The following is a 27,810-nucleotide window of genomic DNA, read 5'->3' as shown; positions in this document are numbered from 1 at the left end:
GTTTTTAGGCAGTTTTTTTCATTGTGGAAACTGTTTCTTTTGTTAGAGCTTGTAAAGGCGTATATATGATCATACCCTGTGTGTTATTGTACTGTTAGGTGTGCGTGTACTGAATACCTATAAAGTGGCCATTTGTAGACTATAAAAGGTTTGTTTTGTGTAATACGTGTTGTGATCCTTTCTCTCTTATCTGTACTAAAGATTTTATTTTCAGTTAATAATTATTAGTGCATTTTTGCATATTGACCGCTTTTGTAAAGGGAAATGTTTGTCATTTCTCACATACATTTTATATTTTATGTTAATTTACTATTACTATTTGTGAAAACGACAAAGATGCATTGAACATTAATATTGTTAGTTTTATTTCGTTTGACTCACGATTTTCTCTTTGTACTAGACCACGTGATCGTGACGTCAGCAAGCTGTTCTAGAAAACCCAGCTTTTTGCTCACACTCACTTTCCCTTTTTGTTGCAACTTCCTGTGTACCGTCTGCGTTCAGTCTTCACCCGTAAGTCAACAAGCTCATTCACTTCCCGCCTTGAAATGCACAACGTGGCCACCCAGAACACAAAACAACCAGATATAACTGTAGTAAAATCCACGAAACAGTCATATTTAGCAGAAGTAAATTTCATAAAACGGTTAGATTAAGCAGTAGTAAAGTCCATGGAACAGCCAGATTTTTTAGTAGTAAAATCCACGAAACGGTCAGATTAAGCAGTAGTAAAGTCCATGAAACTGCCAGATTTAGCAATAGCAAAATCCACGAAACAGACAGATTTTGCAGTAGTGAACTGCATGAAACATCCAGATTTAATTTAACAGTATTAAAATCAATGCAATGCAACAGACAGATTTCGCATTAGCAAAATCCATGAAACGGCAAGATTTCGCATTAGCAAAATCCATTAAACAGCCAGATTTCGCATTAGCAAAATCCATGAAACGGCCAGATTTCGCATTAGCAAAATCCATGAAACAGCCAGATTAATCAGTAGCAAAATCCAAGAAACAGGCAGATTTAGTTGTAGTAAAATCGTGCATTTCACGTCACCCCCGTTGTGACACGTGTCTTACCAGACTAAGCAGAATGCTTTAAGTCAGCAGCCACTTCTTTCTTCTTTGAGTGTGTCAGTCAATAAGTTTTACAAAAAGGTGAAACATAGCCGCAATAACCATGGCAACAACAGATATAAACTTCAAGTACTGCACCTTGTAAACAAAGGGTAAAGCTATTGTTTCTCGATTATACAATTACAACAAGAGGCGAAGCCATCAAGGCTCACGTAAGAAATCGACAAACAGTAACACAAACTCAATCACTCCGTCACACACACACACACACACACACACACACACACACACACACACACACACACACACACACACACACACACACACACACACACACACATACACACACACAGAAAGAGCATAGGTGAAACTGTGCAAGAAAGCGAGACACTAGATCTAGATCTGTCTGTCTGCATGTAGCCTACTTACAAGGACACGACTGCCAACTAGTCTCGGCGCGCTCAAAATAATAATGACCGAGACTTTCAGTACTTCCTTCGCGTAACGTCTAACCCTCTTACGTCATAATGTGACGTCAATGTAATGTGACGTCTTCAAATGTTAGAGTTTCTACCACAGACATACACACGCACATACGCACGCACGCACGCACAGACAGACAAAGTTACGATCGCATAGGCTACACTTACGTGAGCCAAAAAGGGACAAAATAATAAAGAAAATGTTAAAAAAAAGAAAAGAAAAACAAAGCAGAGGATGCTGAACGTTTTGCGTTCTGTTGTTACGTTATGCATTTTAAAGGCCTTTTGTCGTGACGTCAGAGGCAGTCTGGCGTCACTTGTGACGTTTTCATGTGTCATCCTCCTCCTTTTCCTGTGGGCCCGACCTCAACCCTGTGCATTGGTTTTACTGGTGTTACCATGTGTTCGTTCTAGCATGATGCCCCTTGCTGCATGTTTTTATACTGGTGGCGTTACCATGTCGGTTCATCGTTCTAATATGATGCTTTTTTGTGTGTGTCGTGGTCGTTTTCGTAACTTCTGGGGGACGTCTTCGGGGACTTAGCTGGTTGATAATGAAACACTTGCTTTTTACAAATGAATCTTTTTAATATTTGTTCCACTTTTTTTTTTACTTTAACATGTATTATGTTGCCTTGGAATCGAAGTTTTGTCAAGAGTCTCTGCAAGTCGATGTGCGCGAAAGGGAAGTCTTTCTGCATCAAATACGTGTGTGTGTGTGTGTGTGTGTGTGTGTGTGTGTGTGTGTGTGTGTGTGTGTGTGTGTGTGGGTTTGTGTGTGTGGAGAGAGAGAGAGAGAGAGAGAGAGAGAGAGAGTGAGCTAGAGAGAGATAGAGTGAGGGAGAGAGAGAGATAGTTAGGGAGAGGGAGAGAAACATACAAGCGAGAGAGAGAGAGAGAGAGAGAGAGAGAGAGAGAGAGAGAGAGAGAGAGAGAGAGAGTTAGAGAGAGGGAGAGAGAGAGAGATAGTTAGGGAGAGGGAGAAAAACATACAAGCTACGTAGGAAAAAAAAATTCAAGTGTTAAATCATCATCTTACCATTCAGACCAACCTGTCTACCTGCTCATTAATCATTACTCTGAAATGAAGACGATATTGTCTATTCCATTTTGCCGAGGATGAATAAATTAAAGCGCAAGCTTTTGCAAATCACATACGTTTACCAAAACGTCCTCTCCTGGCGTACAGCCCCCCCCCCCCCCCCTCCCTATATTTGCAGGGTTTTGATCAATTAGATATGCTAGATTCTTAATATCGACCTGCCAGGATTACCTTCCCCCCTCCCCCAACACACACACACACACACACACACACATACTTGTGACGTCGCCTGTTTATACTGCGCCACTGCATTCTTCAAGTTTTTAACCAATCATGGCATTTCATTTTGCTTCTGGGTTATGCCTTTTCAGCCGAGTTCGTTCATTTTTCTCAGATTATTGTTTCTTTTGTCTACTTCTTCTTTTGTCTTGAGCAATAATCAATCTTTTGGTCATACCAAAGACTTTAAAATTGGCAATCTAGTGGCTGCTCCGCCTGGCGTCTGGCATTATGGGGTTAGTGCTAGGACTGGTTGGTCCGGTGTCAGAATAATGTGACTGGGTGAGACATGAAGCCTGTGCTGCGACTTCTGTCTTGTGTGTGGCGCACGTTATATATCAAAGCATCACCGCCCTGATATGGCCCTTCGTGGTCGGCTGGGCGTTAAGCAAACAAACAAACAAACAAAAATCAATCTTTTTTCCACTTGCGTAGTCTTCTTTTTTTCCAACGGATTTCGTTTAATATTCCCAGCAATAATGCAACTTTATTTTCCTTATTAATTTTGGTCTTCTTTTTTTCAACCGGATTCTGTAGGCTTTTGAAGCATTCATGTATTTTTGTTTTGTTTTTTTGTTTTTTTGTTTTTTTGTTCGTTTTACTGGAGGTTGCAAATGTAGTGCTTTGGCGGATTTTAAAGTTCATTTCTGTTTGGAAGCACCTTGAATCTGTGCCGATCCTCTCTTTCAGTTAAAAATTGTGGTGGCTGATTGTTTATAGATACCTTAGTAATGCCCCTATCTTTTAGATTCACAATCGGATCCATAAATCTCAAGACAGAAAAATATTATTCAGCTAATTTTGTTCATGTTTAATATTATAATCAAATGCATATCAACCTCAAACATGTACTTTACGATCAGGTGTTTGAGCTACACGGTTAGATGCTGACCATCTATATAATCTGTATGTGTGTTTTAGCATGCCTGAATATTACATGTGAGCTTGAAAGGGGCGGTGAGGGGGGGGGGGGGGGGGGGGGGCGACGATGTTGGGCGTACTTGTCGTCGTTTGTTACTGTGGATGTCTGTTAATTGGCTGTGCGCCTCACTGCCAATGATGAATGTATGGTTGTATACATGAATGTGTGTGTGTGTGTGTTTGTTATTTGCTTTCTGTGACAAATTCTGCTAACAAGTACAGAAGCCCATGTAAGCTTGATATCCACGCATGTAAGTTCCCGTGTTTGCAGGTATTTGCATGATCAGTTTTGTGTGAGCTTGAAGCATGAATCGCTGTTTTACCTAAAGGTCAAACACTGTTGTAACGTCGATGGTGGTGTTGGTGTGTATCATGTCGTCGTCGTTGTTGGCTTTGTTGATGTTTACTTGAAGACCGGACCGCACCAAAACCTGGGTTTGGTCAGAAACTGAATCAGTAAGTGACTCAGTAGAGAGTGAGTAAAAGATATGTTTTTTTTCTTTTAAATGCGCTCTTTTTCTTACTTTTGCAAACTGTAATAAGGAGAGAAAAAGGACTACATCAGAATCGATACAATGTGGAGTGGATTTAATGGTTGTTGGTCTTTTTTAAAGCGCTTTTGTGATAAATGAATCTCCACTGTTATGCTTGAGGCTGTGTTGTATCATTCACAATGTCCAGAAAAGAGTTGGGATGAGGGGACATTGGTGTACATACTCTGTGTCCAGCGCATTTATAACTTCATATGCGAACTACTGTGTATTCGTTTATAGCTGTTCCCTATATTGGCTGATAAGCCTTCAAAGTTTTTGCGATGACACATGTTATCAGCATACACAGTACAATCAGCATATAACCTCATCCCAATCCGAAGAACGGATAAGGTCGGTGCATCAGCGTTCTCAGTTATATTTTCCTGTTCTTTCTTTCTTTTGTAAAACAGTTAACTTTTTGATAAACTTGAACTTTACTCATGTTATGTTTAGCGCTTCGTCGTAATATTATTGAGTGTATATGTATTATATAACAGTGCAGAACAATCAGTGAATGCCTTAAAGCCACAGTAAGCCTCCAGTAAACCATCACAGATACTGTCAGGCTTTTACACACAAAACAAACACCCCTTCATTTACATACTCCCCGCTTTTGAACAGCAATTTTCAAAGAATTTATTTTTGCGTGGTTTATCTTACCCCTGAGCCATCACGAACCCGTGTGATCCCGTGAGATCCAGTTTCCTTTTTACATTTAGTCAAGTTTTGACTAAATGTTTTAACATAGAGGGGGAATCGAGACGAGGGTCGTGGTGTATGTGTGTGTGTGTGTGTGTGTGTGTGTACGTTCCTATCCATCAAACCCGGTTCACGGCTAGTTAACACTCAGTAAAAACTGGGTTCATTTGAAAACTCGGTTCCTCAATCAGGGACCCACTTTTTTTAAGCATGACAAAGAGTGAAAATAAAAAATTAAAAAACAAGAGGCGAAGCCTTCAAGGCTCACGTAAGAAATAGACAAACAGTAACACAAACTCAATCACTCCGTCACACATACACACCCACACACACAGTAAGCTTAGGTGACACTGTGCAAGAAAGAGAGACACTAGATCTAGATCTGTCTGTGTCTGCATGTAGCCTACTTACAGGGACACGACTGCCAAATAGTCTTTTGTTTGTTTGTTTGTTTGTTGCTTAACGTCCAGCCGACTACGCAGAGCCATATCAGGACGAGGAAGGGGGGGATGAAGGGGGCCACTTGTCAAGCGATTCCTGTTTACAAATGCACTAACCCATTACTTGTGTCCCAGCAGGCTTTAGTAAAACTAAATTAATACCTACTGGAAGATTACCAGTTTCCAGTATGTTAAAATAGGCTTAACCTATCTACTGCTGGACTTACATCAGAACACTAACAGATTAAACTATACATGAATCGCGAGACAAGCGGCAAGAGAAGAGATTTTTGGAAAAAATACAGGTGAATGAGCAAGAAGGCAGAAAAAAGAAAAGAATTCATGAAGAAAAAGAGAGCATGACAGGAAAGAGGAACCAAAAATCTACCTAACAGCAAACTAGAAAGCTCCTGCGGTTCCAAAAACAGGAGGGGCCTTTAATTTCATAACCGCAGTGCCCCACTGCGGGAGCCAAATAGTCTCGGCCCGCTCAAAATAACAATGACCGAGACCACACACACCACGCGAGAGAGAAAGACTATGTACAGGGAGGCATGCCGTCATGATGCATTAATTGACGTCAAACACTTTTGACCGTGACGTAATCTTATGCGAGCTTTATCCATAGTCTTGGATAACCACTCACACATAGACTCGGAAATGTTAAAGTTTCTACCACAGACATACACACACACGCACACACGCACACACGCACAGACAGACAAAGTTACGATCGCATAGGCTACACTTACGTGAGCCAAAAATAAAAACGTCTTTTTTGACGGAAAGAATGTCATAACAATGTTCAAAATGACATTCTTTCCGTAAAAAAAAAATATAAAAAAAAAAAAAAAATTTTTTGACGGAAAGAATGTCATAACAATGTTCAAAATGACATTCTTTCCGTCCCCTATAGGCGACGAAATAGGTCAAATTTTGTGCCTTTTTTAGTGTAAAATTCGTCGATCCCGGAGCGAGTACTGCACTCAGTGCCGTTGTAGTGCAAGTGCACTACAAAGGCACTGCGCCCAGTGCCGTTGTAGTGCAAGTGCACTACAAACGCACTATCCGTTGTGTGATGTGTGGAACCCAGTTTGGCGGAAAGGAACGTATGTGTGCGTGTGTGTGTGTGTGTTTGTGTGTGTGTGTGTGTCTGTCTGTCTGTCTGTCTGTCTGACTCTGTCTGTCTGTCTGTGTGTGTAGAGCGATTCAGACTAAACTACTGGACCGATCTTTATGAAATTTGACGTGAGAGTTCCTGGGAATTATATCCCCGGACGTTTTTATATTTAGTCAAGTTTTGACTAAATATTTTAACGTAGAGGGGGGAATCGAGACGAGGGTCGTGGTGTATGTGTGTGTGTGTGTGTGTGTGTGTGTGTGTGTGTGTGTGTGTGTCTGTGTGTGTGTGTAGAGCGATTCAGACTAAACTACTAGACCGATCTTTATGAAATTTGACATGAGAGTTCCTGGGTATGAAATCCCCATACGTTTTTTTCATTTTTTTGATAAATGTCTTTGATGACGTCATATCCGGCTTTTCGTGAAAGTTGAGGCGGCACTGTCACGCCCTCATTTTTCAACCAAATTGGTTGAAATTTTGGTCAAGTAATCTTCGACGAAGCCCGGGGTTCGGTATTGCATTTCAGCTTGGTGGCTTAAAAATTAATTAATGACTTTGGTCATTAAATATCTGAAAATTGTAAAAAAAAATAAAAATGTATAAAACGATCCAAATTTACGTTTATCTTATTCTCCATCATTTGCTGATTCCAAAAACATATAAATATGTTATATTCGGATTAAAAACAAGCTCTGAAAATTAAATATATAAAAATTATTATCAAAATTAAATTGTCCAAATCAATTTAAAAACACTTTCATCTTATTCCTTGTCGGTTCCTGATTCCAAAAACATATAGATATGATATGTTTGGATTAAAAACACGCTCAGAAAGTTAAAACAAAGAGAGGTACAGAAAAGCGTGCTATCCTTCTTAGCGCAACTACTACCCCGCTCTTCTTGTCAATTTCACTGCCTTTGCCATGAGCGGTGGACTGACGATGCTACGAGTATACGGTCTTGCTGAAAAATGGCAGCTACTTGACTAAATATTGTATTTTCGCCTTACGCGACTTGTTTTATTGTTTCGATAAATGTCTTTGATGACGTCATATCCAGCTTTTTGTAAAAGTTGAGGCGGCATTGTCACACCCTCATTTTTCAATCAAATTGATTAAAATTTTGGCAAAGCAATCTTCGACAAAGGCCGGACTTTGGTATTGCATTTCAGCTTGGTGGCTTAAAAAATAATTAATGAATTTGGTCATTAAAAATCGGAAACTTGTCATTAAAAAAAATGGTTTTTTTTAAACGATCCAAAAACAATTTCATCTTATTTTTCGTCATTTTCTGATTCCAAAAACATATACATATGTTATATTTGGATTACAAACAAGCTCTGAAAATTAAAATTATGAAAATTATGATTCTTTCTTTATTTGATGTTTAACGTCGTTTTCAACCACGAAGGTTATATCGCGACGGAAAGTTATGATTAAAATTAATTGTCCGATATCGATTTAGAAACAATTTCATCGTATTCCTTGTCGGTCCCTGATTCCAAAAACATATAGATATGATATGTTTGGATTAAAAACAAACTCAGTACGCTAAAAAGAATAGAGATACAGAAAAGCGTGTTATCCTACTCAGCGCGACCATTACCGCACTATTCTGGCTTGTCGATTTCATTGCCTTTGCCACGAGCGGTGGACTGACGAAACTACGAGTAGGCCCTATGCGGTCTTGGTGAAAAAATGCAGTGCGTTCAGTTTCATTCTGTGAGTTCGACAGCTTGACTAAATGTTGTTATTTCGCCTTTCGCGACTTGTTTCACAATGTAGTCGTCAGTTAGTGTTTTCAATGGCACTCGCTGTAAGCTCATCTGCAATAGCACGTGAATCTAAACGCAACAAACGGCTGCGATTCACACGAAATAGAGCGATGACAGTTGACTGTTCAGAGGAACGGCCGCTGGGCAGAACCGTCGTCTGCTACGAGAAAGACGGTTTGCGTGACACGTTTCCGGGCTTTTCTTTTTTCAAACTTTCAAAACTTCGAATTGTACTGATCTTGTCTTGATGAAAAAAGAATTCTTTTATGATTTAAGAATGTTTGTGTAACAAGCTGTAAATTTATTATCTAGATTTTAAAAGTTAGTTCTAGCGCCAAAACGAGGAGCCTGATTTGCTGATCAGAGGGTCCACGTAAATAAATTCTTTGAAAATTGCTCGCTCTTTACGTAGGGCACCTATGATGTTCTCAAGTGGTGAGTGTTTAAACGAAAGTGTGTTTGAACTGTGTGTAAAAGCCTGACAGTATATGTGATGGTTTACGGGAGGCTTACTGTGCCTTTAATTGATCGCTGATGTTTGTAATAATAATAATAAATTAATAATGGACATTTATGGCGCTTCTCCACAGCTCGAAGCGCTTTATAAGTTCAATTTACAAGTTCAATCAAAAACACAACAAGATATATGTGTGCACCGTTTGCTGTATTTACAAATAGGTGCCCAAAAATAGAAATTGTATTGGCTTCTGATGAACGCTGCATGCTAGACGGAACGCAGTATTGTGGGAAGGGGGTTGTGGGGTGTGTGCTAGAAAATGGCAATGCTAGACGAATGATGTGCGTGGGTTGGTGTGTACCAATGTCTCGGCGAATGATGTGTGTGTATTGATGTGTACCAATGACTCGGCGAATGATGTGTGTTGGTGTGTACCAATGACTCAGCGAATGATGTGTTGTTGGTGTGTGTGTCAGGGTGCCAAACAGCTGAACAAGGAGGACATCTCGCGTGTCTTCAGTCTCTACGACAGGGTGAGTACACACTGGGTGGCACTGGGGGAGGAGACACACTTAAACAAGTTGTTAACGATGCCACACAATCGAGACGAGATGATCAGTTTGTGTGTGTGTGTGTGTGTGTGTGTGTGTGCGTGTGTGCGTGTGTGTGTGTATTAGTGTGTGTGCGTATGTGTGTGCGTGTGTGTGTGTGTGTGTGTGTGTGTGTGTGTGTGTGTGTGTAGGAATTCCCAGGAACGATCGGGCATATTACCCAATATTGACGGACTGTGTGATAATATCTTCTGCTATGGTCTGTTGAGACAGTGATATCAAAATCAAGACCGGAGGTCGAGATTTTGATATCACTGTCGAAACAGACCAATAGCAGAAGATATCGTCACACAGTCAGTCAATGTTAGATATATTGCTAATTCTCTGGACATTTTGTATTTACTGTAAAGAAATTACAAAAGTATTTGTCTCAGGTTTGGCTGTTCCATATCCCTCCCTCTGATTATTATTTCTTTTTGTTCACTCTTTTCTTGTACTTTTCAGTATTTCAAAATGTCTTTTCTTTCAAAAAGTCTTTAGTCACTTGCTCAACTAAATTCTGGGATAATTACATTTTCATATATATTTGTTTGTTTTTAAATGTAGGTGTTTTTGTTTTTGAAGTGGGGAAGCAATAAAGAGGTCGTCGATATCAAAACTGATATCGACGGAAATGTCGTCGATATCACTTTTGCACTGAGCTCAGTTTTGCCCAATTGACAAATGGAAATCCACGTAACATATGAAATAGCAATATATGTTTATAACATTTCACATATGAATTCTTTCAAATGATGATATATATCCCCAGACGTTGTGTTTTATTCTTTTTTTAGGGGGGGGGGGGATAAATGACTTTGAAGACAACATGTCCGGCTTTAAACAAAAGTTTAGGTCGCAGTGTTGGTACCGCATGTTCAATCAAATTACTTGATTTTTAAGTCAAACAAACCTTGAGCCATTCCGGACTATGGAATTGCATTTCAGCTTGGAAGTTTAAAAATTAACTAATTAATTTGTTCATCAAAAGTATAGATAAGATTTTAATTACAGAATCAAAAATGATTGCATTGTATTCTTGATCATTACCTGACCCCAAATATATAGATGTGTTATGTTTACCCTGAAAATGTGCTCAATATGAAAGAAAAACGGTTCTGTATTCGCAAACTTCGCGGAGACCAGCTCAACCCTTCTTGGTTTTTGGGTAGCCAAACCTTATAAGTCTCGGTGATGCGTGATTCTGTGTTGATCTTAATATGTCAGTTTCAGGCTGTCAGATTGACTAAATATGTTGGTATCGTTTAACGCGACTCGTTGTTGTTTGCTTGTTTGTTTGTTTGTTTGTGCAACCCTCTGCTTTGTGTGTGCAATGCAAGTATTGATGTGTGAGCGTGTTGTGTCTTCAGGACGGCAACAAGTCCATAGAGAACGAAGAGCTGCACGGGTTCCTCAAGGACCTCATGGAACTTGTACAGGAGGTAAAACTCGCTATCCTCTCGTTTATCTGTGTGTGTGTGTCCTTGTTTTGCCTGGGATACAGGCGTTTTACGCGTCTGCCAGAACCGGGCAATCGGGGAACATCGAGGAATGCACGATTCCGCAGTTTAAGTGCGATGTTAATCTTCTCTGTGCTTATCTGATCTGATCTGTTTTTATCATATATGCTCAACTCTGACCTTATCTTCATGTGCTCTGCTCTGATGTTATGTCATGCCAGGCCTACAACGCGAAGGGCATCGATGAATGCAAGATTCCGCTGTATGAGTGTGACTGTAATTATCTCTTAGCTTATCTTTTCTGATCTGCTCTGTCCTGATCTTTATCTGCTCTGATGTTATGTCATGCCAGGCCTACAACGCTGAGGGCATCGATGAATGCAAGATTCCGCTGCATGAGTGTGACTCTAAACTTATTTTTTCTGATCTGCTCTGCTCTGACCTGATCTTGATATGGTGTGATGAAGGAAAATGCCATGTGCAATCGATACATTATGAATGTGCTGGCTGGCAGGACTACGACGCGGAGAACATCGATGAATGCAAGATTCCGCTGCATGAGTGTGACTGTCATTACCTCTTAGCTTATATTTTCTGCTCTGCTTTGCTCTGATCTTTATCTGGTGTGATGAAGGGAAATCCCATGTTCAATCGATACATCATGTGCTGGCAGGACTACGACGCGGAGGACATCGAGGAGTGCAAGAAGATCCTGCTGAAGGAGTGTGACATGAACCGTGACGGCAGGATCGACAAGGATGAGCTGTCCATGGTGCTCATCTCCTTCGCCAGGGTGTCACGGGTGGAAGACACGCCCCTCCATCAGGGCGCCGCTAAGGTACTGTCACCTTGCTTTAAACAATTTATTCCGAAAATTGCAGATACCAATGCCGCATACAACCAATTAAACAATGGAGCACAACAAGCGAAGCTTACACACGTACTCAGTCTTAAAAAGCAACATAATATCTGACTAGGCGGACGATACGGGGATCTGTAGAAGGGGAAAGGAAGGAAAAACTCACAATCCAAAATACATATAAAGTAACAACATTATCAATCAATCAATCAATGAGGCTTATATCGCGCATATTCCGTGGGTACAGTTCTAGGCGCTCTGCAGTGATGCCGTGTGAGATGAAATTTTATACGGCCAGTAGATTGCAGCCATGTCGGCGGATATTTACCTTTCACGGCCTTATTCCAAGTCACACGGGTATGGTAGACAATTATTAACTGTGCCTAAGCAATTTTGCCAGGAAAGACCCTTTTGTCAATCGTGGGATCTTTAACGTGCACACCCAATGTAGTATACACGGGGGGTGGTTCGGACACCGAAGAGAGTCTGCACACAAAGTTGACTCTGTGAAATAAATTTCCGCCGAACCTGGGATCGAACTCGCGCTGACAGCGGCCAACTGAATACAAATCCAGCGCGCTACCAACTGAGCTATATCCCCGCCCATAAGACTAACAACACACACACACACACACACACACACTACACACACACACACACACACACACACACACACACATAGTCACCTTCTCCTTTTGAGGTCATTAGTTCACGTGCCGGGCCTGATCGACGCTGTCCTACCCGTACATTGATGAGAATGAGTTCTTAATTTTTTTAAACTTTTTTTCTTGTATATATATGCAGTTTTCGACTTCTTGCGAGGTCAATGAAACTTGGTATGATTTTAAATGGATAAACGCTTAAGTCCCTATTATGGCCTCCTTGCACCTGTCAGTGACAAGCACAGTAACTGTGAGGTTGTGTTATGCGTCGTAGTTTTGTGATGCTTCTATCCAATGTGAATGCATGGACAGATCTGTAGTTTTGTTTTACATGCTTGTTAACACGGTAAGACTAGTATCTTTAATGTACACACATTTTCCCCTGGAAAAGGGAAACATATTTGTGATTGCCAACTTTATTCTTTTTGTCCAGGTCACGAAGTGAAATCTCACGACACCCGCTTCTCTCCTCAGTCTCGTATGGGACGCAACCCGCTTCCGTCGCTCCAGGGCAGGACGCCGTCTGCTGGCTAAGGGAGGCGACTCCGTCACGATAGAGTTGCTACCCGCAGTTAGCTCCCTTTTGCTTTTGTATTGACACTGGCTGGAGTCCAGCCGGTCTGCCGCGGCAAACACACCCACGCCTTTGTCAAAATCATGGCTTTTTACGCTCATTCTTCATGATCAACAATTGTTTTTACTTATACGTAATTGTTACCCTTTGTTTGAACTAGTGACGTGTTTCGTCACTTTATTAAGTACCTTTGTTCTTGAATGTCAGTCGCATTGGCTGAAGCCACTGTACTTTTGCACTACGTGTTTCTGCCCCACACTTTGGCTGTGTGCATGTTCACTCTGTGTATGCTTACTCTTTTTAGTGTGTGTTTTTACCGGGATGTGTGCTCGTCTTACCAGTGTTTATGGAAGTGTTGGGTTTATCCGTCTGCGGAGTAACTGTGTTCTTTGAAACACCACTTGATGGTACTACACTGTGGACATTGAAGCTATGTCTGAACGTAGAGATTAGTTCAATATTTAAAGAGCTACTTACTTGACGAGCTAATGAAAAAACTAGCTAGTTGACTTTGACTGACTGACTGCTTAAATAAATAATGTTCACTCAAAGCGTGAGGGGGTTGCAGTTTATCATAAGAGGGGTCATTGGGACAGAAGTGGGGTGTGCGATTATTCGCCCCTGATCTCCCCTCAGCAATTTAGAGGGATTTGTATTGTTTGCTAGTAGCCCTCTGATATCCCATCATGAATTTCAGAATATTGGTTGATCCTAAAGTATAAAATTTAATGCAGAAACCAGCAGTTTACCAGTAGGTCGCATCGCCAGTTAGGCACATCTTCGTTTAGAATAGGTATTCAATACCACCTTTTCGGACATGCGCGGATAATTTTCGGCTTCAAATACGAATACAGTTTTATTTATCAATTATAACAATATTGTGAGTGGGCCAGAGGCGGGCAAATGTGCTAACTTTCTTAAAGGTTATATAGCCTGGTGGTGCAAAAGAGGTTTTAATTGCAGCTGCTGACTGAAATCTGAAACCCAGTCCACAAGCAGTTGGGATGTTCCAATGCTTATGGTTGAGTTGCTTGACGTTTGCTGGCCGTTTTCATTGTGTGCACGATACACTGTGTTATGCACACAAAACCCTTCTCCTTTTTTGGTCGTCGTTTCCTATCTTCCATTTGTTTATGACGCCGGTAACTGGCAACTTGCGTCATTCCTGTGACTCCTGTATTTAAATGCTGCTTATGTAATACACCATCTTTCGTGTAAATAACAGTTGTTTTTTTCTTGCTTTAAACCTTATCAAAATTATATCCGTTCTTTTTACATGACAGATTTCTGTGAATTAGGTCAAAATCAGGTTTCCATGGGTGCAACTCTGCCGGCTACACGCCGGCAGCCGGTTTTTGGTTTCATCGGCTGCCGATGTTTTTGTTCCAGGAGAGGGTTTTTTTTGGCATTTTAAATACTAAAAAAGCTGGACCCCAACTTTTGCCGGTTTTTGGAATTTTCCAGGTTGCACCCATGGGTTTCCGAAGAATTGCTTCATGAAGCAAGTTGTAGGTATAAGACCACGAGTAAAACTGGTTTGTCGATAGATCTGAAGTTTCTGGCATTGCATTGTAGTGTGATTTACTAGTTAGGATTAGGACTGGAAATTGCTGTACCAAGAATTAGTACTAGTCGAACTTTCTTCTCGAAAATCATCTCCTCTTTGTTGGTGCATTGTCTCCTGTCCAAGTGTGTGACAACTGATGTGGAGAAATGTCATCCGTTTGTGCTGTGACAATGTCAGACATGCATGAATGCTAGCAACACCTTGTGTGTGTAGGATCCACCAGGCCTTGATGACGTCACTACGACCCATACCTTTCAGCATCACTTTGACCTGACCAACGAATGTGAGAGTGTTTGAACACGTGTGTGCGCCGCGTTTGATAACACGCACAATATGTCCATGGATTTCATATAGGTGCTGTTGTGTTCAAATCCCAGTTAAGTCCGTGAGCTTTTTCCGCATGTACCATGCAGTGTACTGCACGCTTTGTGGGGGGACCAGCCGTCGTCGCTCACCTTCATGTATAATTATTTGTATAATGAACCACACATTCTGTGGAGATTTTTACCTGGCCATTTCTGTGCTCTTCTTTTATTTTTTATTTTTTATCGATCTTCTCTGCGAAGGAATGCAAAATTTTACTCAAGTTCATGTCTTAATTGTGTTCGGTTTTATTTCTTTTGGTTTTTACTGAGTTTCCTCTGTCAAGGACGTGTTCATTTGTGTAGGATTTGGGTAAATACCTAGTTTGGAACCTAGGTTTATATGGTTTGGTTTCGTCATGTGGCACTAGCCTGCAGATTGGCTTCCCACGATACTCTACTAGCCCGGCGGAGTGCTGTTTTGGTCTAATCGAACGATTTCACGACCCGACAAAAGCCTGTAGGGTGTTTACTTGATCAAATAAAAGCTTGAAGATGTGTTCATGCTCAAGTAGAAGCCTAAAGGATGTTTTGAAGATCAAACAGAAACCGCTGTAAGTGATTTCGTGACTTAATAGAAGCCTTCCGAGTGGTTTCAGAACTAGATGCGAGTTTGAACATAACCTAATGTAAATCTTGAGATGTTTTTGTTTTTAACTGCATGTGAGTTCGAATGTAGGTTTTATGACCGTTTGCTCATGTTCAATTTACTTCTTTTTTTTTCACCGTCGTGCTCAAAAATACGATCACATCAAAAAGTTGTTCTTCTTCTTCCGCCTCGTTCGCTACATCAAATTGTTCAAATGCTAGAAAGACATTCTGTTTATTTCTGAATCCTTAGAAGTGTCTTTCCCTTTAAAAAAAAACCATCGCACATCCCCCGCCATGCAGTGTGCATTTAGCATTATCAGACCGGCCGGTTGATGTCCTGGTCACATGACCCAAGGTTGATCTTACATGTATGTACAGGGTGACATCTTTACCATCTCTCTCTGTCGGTCTCTCTCTCTCTCTTAACTCTCTCTCTCTCTTAACTCTCTCTCTCTCTCTCTCTCTCTCTCTCTCACAGGGAGAGAGAGAGTGTGTGTGTGTGTGTGTGTGTGTGTGTGTGTGTGTGTGTGTGTGTGTGGATGTGTTTGCAGAGATGGTTATGTTTACTTCTTCTGTAAATTATATCCCCTTGTCAAAAGGGCTTTAAAAGCTGAGGACAATAAACTCTCAAAGCGTCTCTCTCTCTCTCTCTCTCTCTCTCTCTCTCTCTCTCTCTCTCTATCTGTCTCTCTCTGTCTGTCTCTCTTCATCTCTGCCTGTTTGTCTGTGTGATTAGACTCACAGTTACAAATGTATCATCTGCTCAGTGCGCTTGCAAACCAGCCCTCGTGCAGGTGAACACAAATTGCGCTTGATTCTGAGCGGTACGTACGGCTTGGCATATCCGTGTATATGGCTGATTGCAAAAACGGTGAAGTGCGGCTGTCGGTTTTATTTTCTCTCTCACTGTGCTTATGTGTCAACACCATGAAATATCACATTCCTTTAATCGGCATGTTCTAGACGTTGCCCTTGTTTGATGTGATTGCACAAATCCCCGTTTACCGAGATGTTGTCAGTGCAAGTGATAAATCGCCTCCTGTTTTGGGCAAGACGCCCGTTTTTGCATGCTAAAACTATATGTATCTTCCTTACAGTCTTGAAGTCTTGGTTTGTTGAATAAAGACAGAGATAAGCATGTCGCGTCAACTCTGTGTGTGTGTGTGTGTGTGTGTGTGTGTGTGTGTGTGTGTGTGTGTGTGTGTGTAAGTGTGTGTGTGTGTGTGTGTGTGTGTGTGTGTGTGTGTAGTTGGCTTTAGGCGAGATATGCTTTTTTTTCAAAAATACAGTACCGGTATATTGTATTGCCCAAAGTTGGGAATTTTCCCTGACATCGAGGTTAAAAAAACATTTATACAGCCAGGCTCACCCAAACACACGCATAAATAGAACGAATCCACAATATCAAATAAAATCAAAAATTATCAGCATAATCAATCCATAACTTCCTCTCTGACACACCCACACACACGCACGCACGCACACACCTACACGCACACACACACGCAAACGCAAACCGTCACACTAACGCGCGCACGCATACGCACACACTTGAACGCCTGTATTCTTACATATCTGTCTCATACAGTCTCTAATCGGAAAAAAATCACACTGCACTGAACGCTTGGGTAAAAGTAAAACTCAACAATAATAAACATAAGGCCAAAAAAAAATATACGTTGGTTTAAGGTAACCTGACCGACCCTATTTTTTCCCGCCGACCCAAAACTTGTTTTTCATTTCTAAAAAAAAACACAACTTTTGGCACATTTTGCGAACCATACCGAGACTAAGGGAAGTAACCTCCTTTAAAGTCGACTAAATGTTTAAAAAAAATATATATCTATATATATATACGACTTGTGTCTGTCTGTCTGTCTGTCTGTCTGTGTAATCGCGATGCGCGGCCAAGGTTCTCGATGGATCTGTTTCAAATTTGGTGTCCATATTCAGATACACCCCGGACACAATCTGGTCGATGAGATATTTCAATACGTGCTCTCAGCGCGCAGCGCAAACCGATTTTGTTTTTTTTTTCGGGATCAACTACCATAACTCTTCCTTATCTTCTCCATGTTTTCAGCGTTTACCTCCCTTCCTTCGTATGGTGCACTACGGGGCATCTTCGGATATTCCCGGCGTTCTGTTACTATTTTTAGAAGGTCACCGCAGTGTCCAGAACGCTTTCCTTAGACCCGTAAGTTGTCCTCACTGTAAAAGTGCAAAGGTCGAATCAATTTATAGCCACGCGAAAAATACACTGTCATCTATCTCTATGTATTTATACATATAGATATATAGAGAATACTACATGGCTTGCTGTGTCGTACCAGACTTACACGAGTTGTTTTTATTAAATATTGAACTGCGAGCGAAAGCGAGCTGTTCACTATTTGAAAAAGCAACGAGTGCAAATCTGGTACGAGACAGCAAGCCATGTAGTATTCTGTTTATCCTACATACTGTACTTACGTGTATTTTACTGAAAATGTCCTGCAGTCGAAACAGCTAACTTAAAGACGCTTGTTTTGGAACCTCGATCTCTTCTAAAGCCTCGTGCAATCTATTACGTCAAAGCAAAGAAACGTCACTCTGAAAGTGTGGCGTGACGTGTTGGTTCTCAAAATTCATCGAGGGTAATTAGCGAGCGCAATTTTTTTGGTCTATTATGACGTTTGTCTCGGTGACTTTGGCATCACGAGCAGTAGAAAAACAGGTCCCTGTCAGACTTGCTTGACATGACCTCATTTACATGAGACACACACGTGTGATTTGAACGATTATTATCTCACGGGTGTCTCTCTCACGTATGTAGGATAAATATATATACATACGGCTTCTGTGTGTGTGTGTGTGTGTGTTTGTGTGTGTGTTTGTGTGTGTCTGTAGAAAACACCTGTGGATTGTAGAGTTCTGTTTGTGATGTGGTATGGCTGCTTTTCTGAGTCTGTATGTTCTGGCCTTCCTCTGAGAAGCCATCACAGATTGAAAAGGGCTTAGAGATAAGCTCTAAATTTCTCAATCCTGTTTGAGTGGACTTCGCCTCCAAATGTGATTGTGGTCTTTCGGCACTCAGTTACATTGGGCGTCGGCGACAAATATGGGACTCGACATGATATGATCAGGAATGGCATTATCATGGCCACTGAATCATTTTCGTGCTGTTCCCATTCCACGAATCTGGGAGGGACCTTAGCTTGGCGGGTCCATGGTTCGGACCCGGCGAAGCCGGCGTACGGTGCGCCACTCAAGCCGGGTATTCGGCTCTACTTGCTACCCGGCGAAGCGGGTTTGTTTGTTTGTTTGTTTGCTTAACTCCCAGCCGACCACGAAGGGCCATATCATATACTAGATGAATACCCGCTTTGCCGGGAAGAAGGGGAGCCGAATACCCGGCTTCGCCGGGTGAGTGGCGCACCGTACGCCGGCTTCGCCGGGTGAGTGGCGCACCGTACGCGATTGACGCCACACGAAGGAAAACTTCTAAAAATAGTAACAGGAATATGGATTGAGCGTTGTGGACAGTGACCTTCTAAAAATAGTAACGGGAATATGGATTGACGCCACACGAAGGAAGGGAGATAAACGCAAAACACTGGAGAAGATAAGGAAGAGTTACTGGGAATGGATCTGGGAAGATGAACAGAAAAACCAAAATCGGTTCAGCGCTGCGCGCTGAGAGCACGTGTTGAAAATTCTCATCGACCAGGTTGTGTCCGGGGTCTACCTGAATAGGCCCACCAAATTTGAAGTAGATCCATCGAGCACTTTGGCCGTGCATCGCGAACACACAGACAGACACAAGTCGTATATATATATATACTGTTCAAAAAAAGAAACGCATAGCTTGTAATATTTGGATAATTTAGTTATATGGCTACAAGGATATCCACCAAACTGCAGAAAATGTTTATCTGGTCGTCGACCTTTCGTCCATTGCCACAAGTGAGCTCTGCACGTGACGCATGCGTTATCAGTGGCTACAATGTCAAAATTGCTCATTTGGCATGACCACTCGTCATGCTTCAGTGTAATCTCGTGAAACTCGGGGAATATTGAGCTCTCACCATGTCTTCCAAAACCCATAAAAGCGGATTGTTCGCCACAAAGAAATCAGACGACAATTCAGCGACGAAAGATGGCCCGATTGAGCAGAGAAGACCGCCAAATTGCATTGGGTCGTTTACAAGCAGGCCAAAGTCAAAGTGCAATCGCCAGGCACTTCCACGTGTCCCAGAGCACCATCAGTAGACTGTGGGTCAGGTTTCAAGCCACTGGCTCCGTTGCTGACTTGCCACGAGCGGGAAGACCAAGGGCGACAACTGCTGCTCACGACCGCTTCATACGGCTCCGCCACCTCCGGAATCGTTTCCTGTCGGCCTCATCTTCTGTCCAGGCTCTCCCCGGGCCACACCGATTATCGGACCAGACCGTGCGGAACCGCCTGCATGAAGCTGGTTTGAGAGCTCGCAGACCTCACAGAGGAGCTGTCCTCACCCGCCGCCATCGCCAGAACCGAGTGCAGTGGGGCAACCAGCACCTTCGCTGGACCGTCCGGAATCACTGGAGACACGTGTGGTTCAGCGACGAGTCCTACTTCCTGCTCCAGCGACATGATGGTCGGAGGAGGGTCTACCGGAGAGTAAACGAACGTTACGCGCCCAACTGTGTGGATGAGGCACCCGTTCATGGTGGTGGAGGCGTCATGGTGTGGGGGGCGATCAATACCGCTGGAAGGAGCACCCTGCCCAGCGATACGTGGAGGAAATTCTGCGCCCACACGCCCTTCCTCTTCTGGCTGACCAGGATGCCATATTCCAGCAGGACAACGCTCGCCCGCACACAGCACGACTCACCACCCAGTTCCTCACCGACCACCATGTCCAGGTGCTTCCCTGGCCATCCATGTCGCCAGACATGAACCCGATAGAACACCTCTGGGATGAATTGGACAGACGTGTGCGCAGGCGAGAAGAAGCGCCGGCAAATCACCGCGATCTATTGCAGGCACTTCAGGAGGAGTGGGACACCATCCCACAGCAAGATATCCGGCATCTGATCCAGTCCATGCCCAGAAGGTGCCGGGCAGTTGTTGCTGCTCAAGGCAGTCACACCCCCTACTGACTTGACAGCCTCGGCACCCAATCGTATTGATTGACTGATTGATTTGAAGATGCAAATGAACTGTGTGTGCATTCAACTGTGTCCATACCAAATTTCAAACAAATAATCTAAATATTGGATTTTCTGTTAATTTTTTCGAAAAATAAAACAAATTTGGCAAGTAGCAACTATGCGTTTCTTTTTTTGAACAGTATATATATATATATAGATATATTAATTTCTCTCACACTGTGCTTATGTGTCAACACCATGAAATATCACATTCCTTTAATCTGCATATTTTATATATATCTTTTTTATTTTTATTTTATTTTTTTTATACTAATACCATGCTTGTGATTCAAATTCAAATTTTAAGGAAAAAAAGATCGGCAATTTCTGAATAAACATTTCATAAACTAATTTTAAGGTGTCAAACTCAAACGCAATCCAATAGTCCAGACGGGGGGGGGGGGGGGGGGGGGGGTAAAAGGATCAAATTAGTGGGAAAATGTGTCCGAGACAGTGCGGCCTCAATATTAAATACCTTAAAAAAAAAATACATACATCACATAATTTTGATTTTTAAAAAAGGAAAGACGTCTGATACATTTTGAGAAAATCATGCTTTTGACAGACACACACACATACCAAGGGAGACAAAACGGGTCGTTTTATAATGGTCTGAACTTAACCACATGTTATTACATGCCGATAAAACAAAAAACATGTTAGTAACAACGCGGCAAAAGCGCAAAAACTTGATATCAAAACTAAAACATCTTAAAGTAAATAAATCTAACTATAACAGAAGTACAAAATAATAGAGTTTTAGGTCTAATGGTTGATAATACTCTATCCTGGAATGCGAATGCTGCGGAAGCCAGGGTTACAGCACCAGATCTGATATCTGCTGCGGCAGCCAACTTCAGACCAAGGGACTTAACAATGAATGCTGTGGAACCCAAGCTTACATCACCAGATCTCATATCTGCTGCGGAAGCCAACTACAGACCAAGGGACTTAACAACGAATGCTGCGGGACCCAGGCTTACAGCACCACATCTCACATCTGCTGCGGCAGCCAACTTCAGACCAAGGGACTTAGCAACGCATGCTGCAGAACCCAGGCTTACAGCACCAGATCTCATATCGGCTGTAACAGTGGGCTGTACTCGAGGGAATTTAATAACGCTTGTGGTTAATTGGATAAAATTGATATTTTATTAGCCAATGATGTACAAGATATTAACCCTCTGACAAAACGAGAAAATATTAAAACAAAATTGGAAATATTTTCACTGGAAGAAGAGCAGAGTGCTCAAGTCCGTTCCCGTATTAAAGTTTATAGAAGAAGGTGAAAAGAACACGAAAATTAATATTTTTTGAATTTAGAAAAGAGTAGAGCCAATATGAAAATTATTGATCAATTGAAAACAGGAAATGGCAGAGAGCTTGATACACAGAAAGAAATAATGAAAGAACAGGTACGGTTTTTTAAGAATTCGTATGAAAAACATTCCGAATTTAACGAAACGAACGTTACGGAATTTATACATGGTCTGAATATTCAATCCCTCTTCCGTGACCAAAAATCAGATTTGGACATTGATATTATTGAAGAAGAATTAACTGCTGCCCTTTAAATTATTAAATAACGATTCTGCCCCGGGTATGGATGGCCTAACGACAAGTTTTTATAAAGTTTTTGGTCCAAGATTGGGAGTGCTTTTCACGCCTCGTTTATAACTTCTTTGCTGAAGGTGAATTATCTACCACTCAAAATCAAGCAGTCCTGACTTTAATTCATAAAGGTAAAGAATTACCCAGAGATGATCTCGGGAATTGGAGACCAATTTCTTTAGCTAATACTGATTATAAAATCCTTGCGAAGTGCTTGTTTGTTTGTTTGTTTGTTTATTTGTTGCTTAACGTCCAGCCGACTACGCAGAGCCATATCAGGACGAGGAAGGGGGGGATGAAGGGGGCCACTTGTCAAGCGATTCCTGTTTACAAATGCACTAACCCATTACTTGTGTCCCAGCAGGCTTTAGTAAAACTAAATTAATACCTACTGGAAGATTACCAGTTTCCAGTATGTTAAAATAGGCTTAACCTATCTACTGCTGGACTTACATCAGAACACTAACAGATTAAACTATACATGAATCGCGAGACAAGCGGCAAAAGAAGCGATTTTTGGAAAAAATACAGGTGAATGAGCAAGAAGGCAGAAAAAAGAAATGAATTCATGAAGAAAAAGAGAGCATGACAGGAAAGAGGAACCAAAAATCTACCTAACAGCAAACTAGAAAGCTCCTGCGGTTCCAAAAACAGGAGGGGCCTTTAATTAACAACGGATTGCGAAGTGCTTAGCGAAACGACTTTCCTCTGTACTTTGTGACATTGTCCATGAAAATTAAGTTGGTTTTATGAAGGGTAGAAAAAGTAGTACAATGGTAAGACTCATCAAGTTGATGATACCATAGACATTATGAATACATTAGATAAACCTGGAGTTTAACTGGCAATCAATTTCCGTCGTGCTTTTGACAACATATCCAAGGATTTTATTTTGTTTGCATTTGATAAATTTGGTTTTGGAGACCATTATAAGAGATAAGGGTTTGTTCTCATGAACAACAGTCAGAGTTGCATAAATTATACTCGGGATGGATATCAGAGCAGTTCCCTGTCGAAACAGGCATTTGTCAAGGGTGTCCATTCTCGCCAATGGCTTTTATTATTGCCCTTGAACTTCTGGCGAACAAGATCCGATCTGAAGATGATATTAAAGGTATTTATCTGCCTATGTCACATGGTGAGGCGTCACCAATAACTGTTCTGAAACTGCTCTCATACGCAGATGATGTAACCCTTTTTCTACGTGATAAAGAGGATATGAAAAAAGCAATAGATGTTTTAAATATGTTTAAAGTTTTACTAATTTAGAATTGAAAGTTAATAAGACTGAAGCAATGTGGATTGGTTCGAAGAAGTATTGTTTGGAGGAGTATTATGGTTTAAAGTGGAAACGAAAGGTGAAAATCGTTGGAATTGTATTTTTTAACAGTACGCCTGCTCCATCAATTGAGAAAATTGGATAAAAAGAATACAACGGATGCAACAATTAATTACCAATTGGTCGAAAAGAAACTTAAGTTTGCAAGGTAAAATTTGTATTGAAAAATATTTTTGATTTCTCCGTTTGTCTATATTTTTCAATCACTGACAGTACCTTATGATGGTTTTTTTTTTTTTTTTTTTTTTTTTTGACCTCAGTTGCATGCAAGGCTGCTTCAAACCCATCTTTTTTGCCTCTTTCGTCTTTTTTTTTTTTTTTTTTTTTTTTTTGGCGGTGAGCATATCCTTCTTCATTGGTCTTTTTACATTTAGTCAAGTTTTGACTAAATGTTTTAACGTAGAGGGGGGAATCGAGACGAGGGTCGTGGTGTATGTGCGTGTGTGTGTGTGTGTGTGTCTGTCTGTCTGTCTGTGTGTGACGTGTGTGTAGAGCAATTCAGACTAAACTACTGGACCGATCTTTATGAAATTTGACATGAGAGTTCTGGGTATGAAATCCCCATACGGTTTTTTTATTTTTTGATAAATGTCTTTGATGACGTCATATCCGGCTTTTCGTGAAAGTTGAGGCGGCACTGTCACGCCCTCATTTTTCAACCAAATTGGTTGAAATTTTTGTCAAGTAATGTTCGACGAAGCCCGGACTTCGGTATTGCATTTCAGCTTGGTGGCTTAAAAATTACTTAATGAATTTGGTCATTAAAAAACTGACAATTGTAAAAAAAAAATTTTTTTTATAAAACGATCCAAATTTACGTTCATCTTATTCTCCATCATTTGCTGATTCTAAAAACATATAAATATGTTATATTTGGATTAAAAACAAGCTCTGAAAATTAAATATATAAAAATTAATATGAAAATTAAATTTTCGAAATCAATTTAAAAACACTTTCATCTTATTCCTTGTCGGTTCCTGATTCCAAAAACATATAGATATGATATGTTTGGATTAAAAACACGCTCAGAAAGTTAAAACAAAGAGAGGTACAGAAAAGCGTGCTATCCTTCTCAGCGCAAGTACTACTCCGCTTTTCTTGTCAATTTCACTGCCTTTGCCGTGAGCGGTGGACTGACGATGCTACGAGTATACGGTCTTGCTGCGTTGCATTGCGTTCAGTTTCATTCTGTGAGTTCGACAGCTACTTGACTAAATGTTGTATTTTCGCCTTACGCGACTTGTTTACATTTAGTCAAGTTTTGACTAAATGTTTTAACGTAGAGGGGGGAATCGAGACGAGGGTCGTGGTGTATACGTGGGTGTGTGTGTCTGTCTGTGTGTGTGTGTGTGTAGAGCGATTCAGACTAAACTACTGGACCGATCTTTATGAAATTTGACATGAGAGTTCCTGGGTATGATATCCCCATACGTTTTTTTCATTTTTTTGATAAATGTCTTTGATGACGTCATATCCGGCTTTTCGTGAAAGTTGAGGCGGCACTGTCACGCCCTCATTTTTCAACCAAATTGGTTGACATTTTGGTCAAGTAATCTTCGACAAAGCCCGGACTTTGGTATTGCATTTCAGCGTGGTGGCTTAAAAATTAATTAATGACTTTGGTCATTAAAAATCTGAAAATTGTAAAAAAAAAATTGTTTTTTATAAAACGATCCAAATGTACGTTCATCTTATTTTCCATCATTTTCTGATTCCAAAAACATATAAATATGTTATATTTGGATTAAAAACAAGCTCTGAAAAATAAACATATAAAAATTATTATCAAAACTAAGTTTTCCAAATCAAATTAAAAACACTTTCATCTTATTCCTTGTCGGTTCCTGATTCCAAAAACATATAGATATGATATGTTTGGATTAAAAACACGCTCAGAAAGTTAAAACAAAGAGAGGTACAGAAAAGCGTGCTATCCTTCTCAGCGCAAATGCTACCCCGCTCTTCTTGTCAATTTCACTGCCTATGCCGTGAGCGGTGGACTGACGATGCTACGAGTATACGGTCTTGCTGCGTTGCATTGCGTTCAGTTTCATTCTGTGAGTTCGACAGCTACTTGACTAAATGTTGTATTTTCGCCTTACGCGACTTGTTTTTTTTTTCAATGAAATTTTAATTTTGTTTTCTTTTACATTACAGGTTACATTTCCATTAAATTACTTTTTAATTCAACAACAATCTAACTAAGTACAATGGGGATAAACCTTTCGTAGCGCAAGTTCTTGTTGAAATACAATTTCCAATGGAATACGCGATTTAGTTTTCTTAACTTTGCTAATGCACATTTTTGCTATCAATAAAACATGGTTAATTAACACTGATTCCTGACATTTTTCAATTCCGAATAATACATCTGTAATAGACAATAAGAAAGCCCGACCTGTCAGACTGTTCAACATTTGTTCAATATAAGTCCAAAACCTTCTAATTCGGGGACACTCATAGAAAAAGTGTTCCATGACATCCAAAATATGTGGGCACTCGTTGCAGTTTTTTGTTTGACTTACTTTCATTTTATGTAATAAAATATTGGTGGGATATAAATTGTGACAAATTTTCCATTGCAACACACGCAGGCGCACTTCTTTTGTCACCTGTCGTGGCAACAACCACGTTTGTTCGACAAAAACAAAATCTAGTTTTCTTTTCCAAAAATCGATTGCATGAGGTTTTTCAATGCTATAATTCCGTTTTTTTCTTTAAATATAACTTACTTAACTTGGGTTTGCTTTTAGACACATTCAATTCATCATCAATCATATCTACATTAACTATATATGTGTTGGGTTGTCTACAATCCAATCTTTCCATTGTTTTGGAATTGCATTCATCACAGCGTTGTATTCAAAAAATGTTATTGCAGGGTTTTGCTGCACAGTGATCTGTACTTCTTCACATAACAGAAACTGATTTCTTTCAACATTCAACAAATCATTTATAACATTAAAACCTTTCTGACGCCATTTTGCAAAATCCAACACTTTACCCTTAAACTGAATCAGTCTATTATTAAATAACAGTTGATTGCTAACACCATTTCTGTCAACTTCCTCTAAACCTACTTTATTCTTATTATCAAGATATGTCAAAAAAACCTCTTTCCAGAAATCATGTCTTTATCATAACTGTGAAGAACAGAACGGAGATCACTGTCGAAGTCGGCCAATCTGCAATCATTTTCGTCTCGCGAACACTGATCTCAAATTAAGATCAGTGCTCGCGAAAAAACATATGGGAGATAACTCTGTATTCCTAGTTTTGATAGATTCGCGTAGGACTGTCGCGTCCTGTCAGGAAGAGAATGTCTGAATGAGCCGAACTCATTTTGACCTGAGTTCAGGATGATAACGACACGTGTTTCCTTCTCTCTTTCTCCAGGATTACCACAGTCACTCACACACACACACACACACACACAAACACACTGTGACGTGCGCGCGCGCACACACACACACACACGCACGTTTGTTTTTATGGCCTGGCCGTTTGACCTCTGACAGATGATAGGTTAAGGGAGGTAATCCTCTTGCTCGGCAATGTGATTTTTCCTGTGCATGGGATTGTCCACACAAAAATGTTTTTTTAACGTGAAGTAATTTATCAATCTGTGCATAATCATCGTGAAAAAATATCACATTCTTTTCCAACAAATTTGTATCTTCAATAATACAGTCGAACCAGCCTTTAACGACCACCCAAGGGACCGAGCAAAAGTGGTAGTTATGGACAGATACATTATATAGAAACAAGTCGCGTAAGGCGAAATTACTACATTTAGTCAAGCTGTGGAACTCACAGAATGAAACTGAACGCACTGCATTTTTTCACAATGACCGTAGTCCGCCGCTTGTGCAAAACGGAGTGAAACTGACGAGCCTGTTCAGCGCGGTAGTGGTTTCGCTGTGCTGCATAGCACGCTTTTCTGTACCTCTCTTCGTTTTAACTTTCTGAGCGTGTTTTTAATCCAAACATATCATATCTATATGTTTTTGGAATCAGGAACCGACAAGGAATATGATGAAATTGTTTTTAAATCGATTTCGGAAATTTAATTTTGATCGTAATTTTTATATTTTTAATTTTCAGAGTTTATTTTTAATCCAAATATAACATATTTATATGTTTTTGGAACCAGGAAATGATGTAGAATAAGATGAACGTAAATTTGGATC

The 27,810-nt window shown here is 40.7% G+C and overlaps 1 protein-coding gene across 1 annotated transcript in view; it reads left to right on the top strand.

Annotated features, from left to right (window-relative positions):
- Positions 1-16,632, top strand: part of LOC138972597 (calbindin-32-like) — a 197,744-nt gene extending 181,112 nt beyond the window's left edge. The window contains exons 9-12 of the mRNA XM_070345253.1: positions 9,306-9,362; positions 10,790-10,861; positions 11,553-11,717; positions 12,834-16,632. Coding sequence (XP_070201354.1) covers positions 9,306-9,362; positions 10,790-10,861; positions 11,553-11,717; positions 12,834-12,845 — 306 coding nt within the window. The 3' untranslated portion in view covers positions 12,846-16,632. The remainder of the gene's footprint in view (positions 1-9,305; positions 9,363-10,789; positions 10,862-11,552; positions 11,718-12,833) is intronic.
- Positions 16,633-27,810: the final 11,178 nt, after the last annotated feature.

Source organism: Littorina saxatilis, linkage group LG1, assembly GCF_037325665.1.
Source record: "Littorina saxatilis isolate snail1 linkage group LG1, US_GU_Lsax_2.0, whole genome shotgun sequence".
Classification (NCBI taxonomy): Eukaryota; Metazoa; Mollusca; class Gastropoda; order Littorinimorpha; family Littorinidae; genus Littorina; species Littorina saxatilis.
Note: the sequence above shows the minus strand (reverse complement) of the source record. Positions and strands in the feature narration are given on the sequence as shown.